This window comes from Alligator sinensis, unplaced genomic scaffold (assembly GCF_000455745.1).
Source record: "Alligator sinensis unplaced genomic scaffold, ASM45574v1 scaffold505_1, whole genome shotgun sequence".
Taxonomy (NCBI): Eukaryota; Metazoa; Chordata; order Crocodylia; family Alligatoridae; genus Alligator; species Alligator sinensis.
Genome location: NW_005841940.1, coordinates 1,021,973 through 1,031,363, shown reverse-complemented (window position 1 = coordinate 1,031,363; position 9,391 = coordinate 1,021,973). Strand labels below are relative to the sequence as shown.

The following is a 9,391-nucleotide window of genomic DNA, read 5'->3' as shown; positions in this document are numbered from 1 at the left end:
TCCCCACCCAGCCCCCCCACCAGCCACTGGTCCTACCCCTCTCTTGTGGAAACCAACAAAGCCTGTACCTTGCCCATCTTCTCTAACTGAAGATTGACAATTTGCTCCTATCCATGAACAAGAGAAACCCACAGACTCTTCCATTTGAAGGTCCTTCTCACCTAGGAAAAGAGATTCCACTTTCCCCTTTCCCAATATTCTAACTTTTTAATTTCCATGCTCTCTCAGGACTAAAATCCCAGAATGCTCTGATGTTGGGAATATTATTGTGCTAGAACAACATTCTGCCTTGAAAAGTTTATATGCCCTTTTACACTACTGCTGCCATTTTCAAAATACAATTCCACTGACTTTAGGGACATGTTTTTTGATGACAGCCGCTTGCCTATGTTACAGAAAAACCTCACCTTCAACACGCGTAATGATCTGTAACTCAAAAAATTCAAAGAACGTGTCTGCTGGGAGGGAGGTAAGGATAAGATGTGAAATCCCAACTTTCCCCAAAGGCATGAGACAAATTCAGGGACTCTGAAGCTGGTGTATGCTGAGATTATTGTAAAGGGGAGTGCAGACATGAATCCTGCAACACAGCAGTGTAAGAGGGAACACAGGCATTTGGGGCAGCAACTCATTCACATATAGCAAAGGTGGAAAAAAATATCACCAACAATAAAAAAGGGAAAATGCTATTCTGTATGAAGGGGGCCAGGGAGTGCATGAAGAGCCCAAGAGGTCAGGACTGATTTGCTACTTCTCAAGCCTCTTGATTAAAACAATGAATTTCTCAGAGGGAAGCAGAGTTTCCACATCCAGATAGGAGGATGAGTCCCTATACCATCCCTGCACACAAGAGCTGCAGAACAGCTAGTCTGGTAGATTCCACAGCAGTTGAAGTTTGCGTGACTGAACACATCACTGAGGAAAATTCTCTAACCCAATGCACTCAACATTTATGCGATCCCACATGCTCCTAAACACAACTATCTGAAATACTTCCAAGGAGTCCAGGCTCCTGCTCACCTGAGATATCATAAAGTTCTTACCAACAGATGATGCTTGTGATGCTTCTCGGCCAGCTCATGCTGCCAGTTTTCTTCTCTGCGCAGTACCACATCTGTCGAGTTAAAAAAAAGGTCTTGCACAAACTCCTCATCCTGACAGGCTCCCACAACACATGCCATTAATCCTCAGAAACCAGCAGAGACCTGCTCCTGCAACCTGCCTTAGCATTTGGGCTCTCCAAACTGGGATCATCATATTTTGAATGCAGCATGGGGATGGGGGTCTTTTAAAAAAAAAAAAAAACTATTGTGCATGATGTTACAGAGCACTTCTCTCCATCCATATCTTAGCCTTCACAGGTTCTTAGCTTCAAACACACTAGCATATTTCATTGCAACAAGTCTTGTTTCCTTTCTGAGTTTGTTCCTCACAGACTTACCTACATTTAGTCAGGAAGTGTTTCTTGCACCTACCAATTCTTGAAGCAAATGCTGTTTCTTGCATTACTCTTTCACTTGCTACTTTCCCTGTAGAAATACCCTGAGCCTGGTTTCTTTAATGGTGACCCACAAAAAGGATACAATGCTTCCAGTGTGTGAAGACCCTCCGTAAGGCACTCCTTACTGCTAGCTCACCAATGTACTCCTGATGGACTCTCATGCTTCTCCTGTGCTCCCAGGCCAGCTGCCAGCTTGAGAAACATTGCTGGAGCACATGGCTCTGGTGGTGTTTCTGGGCCAGCTCTAGAACAAACAAACATTACAAGTGAAAAACTATCCTTGCTCTAGCCTCGTGTGCATCAGGATTAGAGCCCACAGTTTGTACATCATTACTTGAAGTGACAGCAACTCTACTATCATCAGGAATCAGAGGAATTCATAACAGCTTTGGTAACTAAGTTACTTGCGGGCTATATTCCTCCTCTTGGTGTGAGTAAGCAATCCCAGTGTGGTAACATTTCAACTTCAAGCAAGGGTTTCCCTCTCCCTAACACTCTCTCAAATCCTCTGTCACTTAAGAGCACAGACCTAAAATCTGCAGTTTAGCATGCATTTCAGTGCATACCAGCTTCTTTGCACTGTAAGGTTTCATATTTACCACTTCCCAGAGCACCAGGCTGGATTATCACCAAGTCTTAGGTATCCACTCAAAAGACCAAATTTATCTCAGTGAATTTCATTAGAGCTCTACTGGAGAAGCATTTGGTGCAGAATCCTTACACCCCCTTCTTTTAGCAATCATTGTTCTGCTTATTTGCAAGGATCCAGATTAGCCCTGAACTTGGCCTCAGACCTCCTCCTCATAGATAACATCAGATGCAAGCCATACTGCAAGAGGACAATATAATGCTTTCCTTTTTCAAGACCATACCCATCCTTCCAATAAAAAAGGAATATTGGGTACTTCTCTCAATGGCTCAGCATGCAACCCTTGCTAGCCAGTGAGCCCTGGACTCTGGAGTTCAGCTGAACCACCAAACAATTAATCATGTTTTCTAATGCAGAAAACTTTTAGCAGGAGCCAGGAACTAGCCAGTCAGGGAAGTCATTCTGTCCTACCTCTCCACTCTGACTTACTGTCCTGATGCCTTTTAAGTCTTCGGAGCTGCAGGTATCCCTGCCAGGCCTTCATGCACCTCTTCAACTCACAGTGCCGATGATGATTCATTGCCCAGGCCTCCTTCCACTTGACATTCTGGCTGTGTAAATACAAGTCTTTCCATTGCAGCCAGGCCTGACAAGGTAATTAAGGAAAAGTGAAGAGGAGGACTAGCTGGGGAGCAAGAGTGAATGGGGAGTAGCAGGGGAGGGAGGAATGGAAGCACAAAGGCAACAGATTAGGAGACGAGACTGAAGAGGGAGCTATAGTAAACTCAAGCTTCTACAAAGCAGTCCTTCAGTTTTGAGTCTTATACTGAATTGCCAATCAATTTAGCCAAGAATTCTCTTTTACAGCCTCCTCCCTTCCCTTCAATCAAGATGCAAGTCTTGCAGCTCAGGTTTCCTCATACATATCCAGCCCAGTTCCTCCAATCTCAATAACCACTCCAACCTAAGCTTTCTCTACCAAAGCATATGGCAGTTTAGAAATGAGGGAACTGGGAAATGTCTGGGCAAATGTTAAATAGGAATGTATTGTTATTAATCAATGTTTTTGCAATGTTTTATTAATGAATAGTTGTAATTTTATATCTTTGTGCCTTGGTAAACTGTATAGCCTATCAAAGTTAAGCCACAGCTATATCGTAATATAGTCCCAGTGACACTAAAATTAAATTTATCACTTTTGTAACAGTGTTAATAACTAACTTACACACAAAATGTTTTAGTGATGCTACATAAATGCTTTGTGCGCAACAAGGAGGGGACTGCTGGATATGAAAACTGAAATATTGGACAATGTTTGTTGCACAAAAATGCAAGACAATGGCTGGGGCAAGACTGGGTTGTGGTAACAGGACTGTTGCAAGAAAATCAAATTCTGCTAACGGCTTGCAACCCATTAGGCAGAGACAATGGAGCCTGAGGTACCCAATACCAGACCCATGCCACAAAATAATAAAAGTGATGGTTAAAATTGTTGGCAGAGACCTGACACACTCATCACGTGTATTTCCAAGCTAAGAAAGCCAAAGCAAAGGCTGAGCCACTGAAGGCAAGGAAACTACGTATGCATTTTAACTGAACTAGCAACTAAAGACGACAAAAGACTAAATATGCATCTCAAGAAAAACCTGTAAAAGGTACAGGAAAAATGTCCTGTATGTGACATGCTCATATTTCTCAAAACAGGCATCCAATATCTAAGGCAGAGGCAGACAAAATCCAGCCTGACAGGCCATTCTATCTGGCCTATGGGACCCCTAAAAATTTAGAAAATTAATGTTTCTGTCCCTGGCTGCCTGTCAAAGATGACAGGAGCCAGTGGCAGTAGAACCCAGGGAGAGTTCGTGGCAGAACTAAACAGCCACAGCAGTAAGTCTGTCCTTGCTTCTCCCCTGCCCCTCCCCTGCACCATGTGGTTCTCAGCTGCAGCACCGGGACTGAGAGAGCAAATGGGATGTGGAGCCAGAGTAAGGGGAAGACAGGGTAGCGGCAGGAGAAGGGCAGCAGTGGCAAACTGGAGGCAAGTGGCGGTGAGCAGGAGCACAGGGCATGTGCCAGTGCCCCAGGACCAGGAGTAGCAGGACCACAGAGCCTAGGCTTGCAGAAGTGCTGGCAAGGGCTCTGCCTGTCATACTGGTGGGGGGGCGGGGAGGGCAGGCTGGGCAAACTCTCCCCCTCCACCCATGCCACAACCCTCCTCACACACACACATACACCTCCCCACAAAACCCATGCCCACCCACACCCCACAGAGACTTCTGGTGGCAAAGGACAGGGGTTAGAGGTTAGGGGGTAGGACCAGGCAGTAGGGCACCTGTCAAGATGGCGACCAGGGGGTAGGGCATCTGTGGGGCATCTGTCAAGGAGCAGGATTACCCATGCAGCCCCCAATAGCTTGCTAAAAATTCGGTAAATGGCCCTCTGCCTGAAATAATTGCCCACGACTGGTCTAAGGTGTTACAAACATCTCAATCATTTGATGTGTCTGGAGTTTTGTAAATAAACCATCACCAGTACAAGCTATTGTGAATTTGCCCCATTGATAAATAAATACCCAAAGAAGGTCCGGTAACCAATGCCTCTATGCATCCTGTTTGACCACTCAAAACCTGTCACCTGTAACTGACCTATAATTGCAGTGGCTGTGAAAAACATAAGTCTTCACAGCTAGACAAATCCAAAAACAGGATCCAGGCAATTTAACAATTGTAATATGATGGTCACCTTCTTTCTCCCTGTTTTGTTCAAACTTTAATCGGCCAACTATCAAGGAAAAATGCTTTAAAGCTGTACAATTAAACAATATAAAGGAAGACAAAACTGCCAGCAAGGTGTGTGCAGTCCAGGGAAGACCAAAAAGCCATCCTGCCACCCAGCCAATAAGCAAAGGATCCACACTGTGAGGCTGTACAAGAACTGCTTCCTGCCTGCACTGGATAAAGATGTCTTCGCAGCTAAGAAAATACAAGGACTAATAGCTCATTTTATATTGGGAAGAAGTCTTTTTCCATCATTTACTTTATTAACTTAATAACTTTTAGTTATTAAAGCAAGCCTTTCTGCTATTCGTCAACCAAATGTTGTGTCAATTCTTAGAGCAGTAGGTTTAAAAACCCATTTGTAAGTGCAGCATCAGTGATTTAAGACACAGAAGTCATAAATCAGGATCTACTCAAATAGCACTGAAGCGAAGTAAAAATTGTGGGCCACTCGTGCCTAGCACCATTTTCGCGGTCTTTTTGTGGCACATCTCCCCACTGCTGGTTGGCCAAGGAATCCAGCAACCCCACCCATTGCCACTGATTGGCTGAGTTGCCCTTCATGTGGCCCCACCCCTTCTCACTGATTGACAGAGGCAGTGAGGCTGCATGAAGGGCAGCTCTCTTGGCTGATCAGCAGCAAAGGGAAGGCGGGGCAGTGGCCATCTTAGCTGCTCCCCTTTGTGTCGACGGCTTCCCCCTTCCCACCCCCTGGTAGGCTGCAAGGCTGGGCCACAATGGCTGCTGGCTCCCACTGGGAAGCCAGCATTTTATTTTTTGTAAGCTTGTTTTTTCCAGTGATTCTGTGCAAAATCTTGAAAACTTCTGTTTTTCACAGCTCTCACCGAAACTGCTGTTTTTCACCGTTTCCACAAAAGTTGAGAAATTGCAATTTGAAATTGCTTCGCTGGGGGATGGAAATTGCTCCGCTGGGGGATGGGGCCACAGGGGGACACAAGGACACTTCCCAGCCAAGACAGGTGACGAGCACAAGAAGTATCTAGGTAAGTGACAGGGGTCCAGATAGTCCTGGAATCAGAGGGGAGGTGCATGCACCCATAGGAGGCCTTAAATGCCTCTACACTAATACTCATAGTATGGGGAGCAAGCAGGAGTAACTTGCCCTCCTGCTACCTAATACAAACCCGGACATAGTGGGCCTCACTGAAACCTGGTGGGATTCAACCCATGATTGGGCGGTAAACATCAAGGGCTACAGACTATTCAGGTGGGATAAGAATGAGGAGGAAAGGTGGGGGTGTGGCGCTCTGCGTCAAAGAGCAATACATATCCTCAACAAAAAGCATGGGGTCAGAGGAGGGGCAGACTGAAGTGCTCTGGGTTAGAATACAAGGGGGTTGGGGGGAAAGGGACTTAACGGTGGGTAGCTACTATCGACCCCCCAAACAGGGGAAGAGCTGGACCGGGAATTCTCAGGTCAGCTTGTGGAGGCAGTTAAGTCACGGGATACGGTCAACATGGGTGACCTAAACTACCCGGACATCTGCTGGGAGGAGCAGTCAGCCAGGTCTGACCGCTTACGTAGGTTCCTAGCCGAGATACAGGACCTCCACCTAACCCAGGAGGTACACAGTTCCACCAGGGTAAATGCCTTGTTGGACCTGGTCCTGGCCACAGGCAACGAGCTGGTGAGGGGACTGTGGGTTCTCAACCACCTGGGAGATGGTGATCATTGCCTACTGGAATTCACCATCCACTATCCACCAAAGGCAGCAGCCCTTGACTTCAGAAGGGCCAATTTCAATGAGTTAAGGAGATCAGTCGAGGAGGCACTGAGGTCCCAGAGGGTAAGGGAGTTGGGAGTCCAAGACGAGTAGTCGTTCCTTAAGGAGACTATCCTCCAAGCCCAAAGGGTGACAGTCCCAATGCGAGTCAAAGGGGGCAAGAGTGCTCAAAAGCCCCCATGGCTCACCAAAGGCATTCAGAAATGTCTGAAAGCTAAAAAGGAGGCATACACCCAATGGAAGGGAGGGACCATCACCAAGGAGGATTATACCTCCACTGCTCGAGACTGTAGGGGGGCTGTTAGGAAGGCTAAGGCGGAGACAGAACTAGGGCTAGCAACCAGGATCAAAGATAGCAAGTCGTCCTTTTTTAAATACATAGGGAGTAAAAAGAAAGCACCAGGTAACATGGGGCCCCTGCAGGACACGCTTGGCAATCTGGTGGTTGCACCAGACGATAAAGCTCTTTAACAAATTCTTTGCCTCCATTTTTCTGAGCAGGGACTGGGACATCCCCTACACTGGGATGCCAGACGGACTCAGGAGAGGCATAGCCAGGCCTAGGGTCAGAGCGGACCTAGTTAGGGAACTTCTGGTGGGACTGGATGGGTTCAAATCAGCAGGTCCAGATGATCTCCACCCCAGGGTGCTGAGGGAATTGGCAGAGGTCATTGCGGGACCCATGGCACGGCTTTACGAGCGCTCGTGGTACTCTGGCCAAGTGCCAGAGGACTGGAAAAAGGCCAATGTGGTCCCCATTTTCAAAAAGGGGAGGAAGGAGGACCCAGGAAACTATAGGCTGGTTAGTCTTGCCTCGGTCCTGGGGAAGCAGGGGAGATTATGCTTAGGGGCAACCAACATAGGTTCATTAGGGACAGGTCCTATCAGACCAACCTGGTTGCCTTCTATGACCAGGTCACAAAATCCTGAGACGCAGGTGTTGCGGTGGACATAGTCTTTCGGGACTTCAGGAAGGCCTTTGACACTCTCTCTCACCCCATTCTCATTAAAAAATTAAGCGACTATGGTGTCGATGCTGTTACCTGTCAGCTCTGTGTTCCCAAGGGAGTCCTGGCACCCAACTTGCTGGACTTACAAAGGACTTTTTCTATTCCACCCCGCCATACACACACACCCACCCACTTCATTTAACCAGAACTAAGCAGAAGAAAAGTTTAATGGGCATTTCGGGCCGTACATTCCCCGGTCCCACTATGGGAGGCCTATTTAAACTTGATTGACTAAAACTCGGTCACCAGGTTATGGAATGCTGAGGCAAGAGACCGAGTCAGAGGGGGTATGGGCAACATTTGAACAATGGTTAAGGGTTCATCACAACGTCCAGCCCATTGGAGCCCTGACCACAAATGCTATCATACTTTTCCCTGGATGACTGGTGTAAGTCCTCCCCACAAAGTTTATGAACACTCCAATAATCCCCTTAAGTCTGTTAAAAGACTACAGTAAGATCTGGAAAAGTCATGCTAAGCTGAGGCTTATTCACAACAGGTAAAAATACAAAACCCTGATGCTGCAAGCTATCTGAGAAAAGCAATGAGGTATCCCCATCCAGTATATCTGCTATCCATAAAAATTTCAAGCTGGCTCCTAAGTGTCTGGTTACTCCTTAAAAACTTATGTTTTTGTTCATTAATCAGATTCTTGAGATGTTCCAAACCAGATAACCCCTTGTCAATAGAAAAGACAATTATTTACACAGTTAAAACAATGCTTTGAAGAATCTAAACTGAGTGTTTAAAAAGCTGTAAAATCAGCAAACGGAGAACTTCAAGAGAAATCTCTCCGACACCATCTGCTATTGTTCTCGGGAAGCTGGAAGAAACAGATAGTCTCCCTTCAAGGATTGTGCTAAGAACTTTACCTGTCAGCACTGGAACACGAGTGCCTTGGACTGGTGAGACCCCAGGTCTTGGTCTCTCTCTCTCTCTCCTTTCTAGGCATAGATTTCTGAACCTGAATTGTATTAGTTAAGCTTGAGCTAGGTTTCCCCAAATACTTAGTGAAACCAGGGTAGTATTGCAATTGTTTTTGTTTGTTTTCCTTTGCGTGTCTATTACCATGTACCGTTATAAATGTCATATACTTAGCAATAAATAATGTTTATAGTCAAACTGGTAGTAACCGGATGCACGTTTCCTTCTCTACTTTCCTTCCCCACTTGCTCTGCAGCAACGTTTCTTTTACCTAAGCTAAAGATCCCTGTGAAGCCCAGAAACACTGTGGGGTCTGCTCATCGAGAGGCTACCATTACTAAGACAGTTAGGGCAAAAGATTGGGACGTGCTGAGTTTGAAACACATTAAGAGGATCAGCATGTACAGGCTGATTGACCCAGTTTGGCTCAGACGTGCCCTAATAAACTGAATGCTGGCCCATGAGGGTGTCAGCTAGACACCCAGCTAGATTCAGAGGTATTCTGGTTATTTGTGTGCTAGTGTCTGACTGCATTTTATTGCTACCTTAATGAATTGATTCCTGGCATATGAGGGTGTCAGCCTGTCCATGCTGATCAACCCAGCAGGGTCAGGCATGTCACGTTAATCTGTGTGCGTTTGTGTGTATGACTGATTTGGTGACTGGTGGAACCCAGTCCCATTGAAACTGAGTCCTGCAAGATAGCTCCACTGGGGGTAAGGACTTGCAGAAGGGATAGATACAGCTCTGTATAGAAACACAAATAACACAAGCAGCACATGGACAGAATTACAAAGACCCTAGAAACATATCCCTAATAAATGAGCACACCCCAAAGTGATGGG

At 46.2% G+C, this 9,391-nt stretch overlaps 1 protein-coding gene across 16 annotated transcripts in view; it reads right to left on the bottom strand.

The window, feature by feature from the left end:
• Positions 1–9,391, bottom strand: part of SFI1 (SFI1 centrin binding protein) — a 51,429-nt gene that overhangs the window by 28,687 nt on the left and 13,351 nt on the right. For 15 of the 16 annotated variants that reach the window (XM_025199251.1, XM_025199244.1, XM_025199245.1 and 12 more), the window contains 3 exons: positions 2,580–2,736; positions 1,584–1,745; positions 1,044–1,114 (listed from right to left, as the gene is read on the bottom strand). In XM_025199251.1, coding sequence (XP_025055036.1) covers positions 1,044–1,114; positions 1,584–1,745; positions 2,580–2,736 — 390 coding nt within the window. The remainder of the gene's footprint in view (positions 1–1,043; positions 1,115–1,583; positions 1,746–2,579; positions 2,737–9,391) is intronic. The other variant, XM_025199246.1, reaches the window with a different exon arrangement.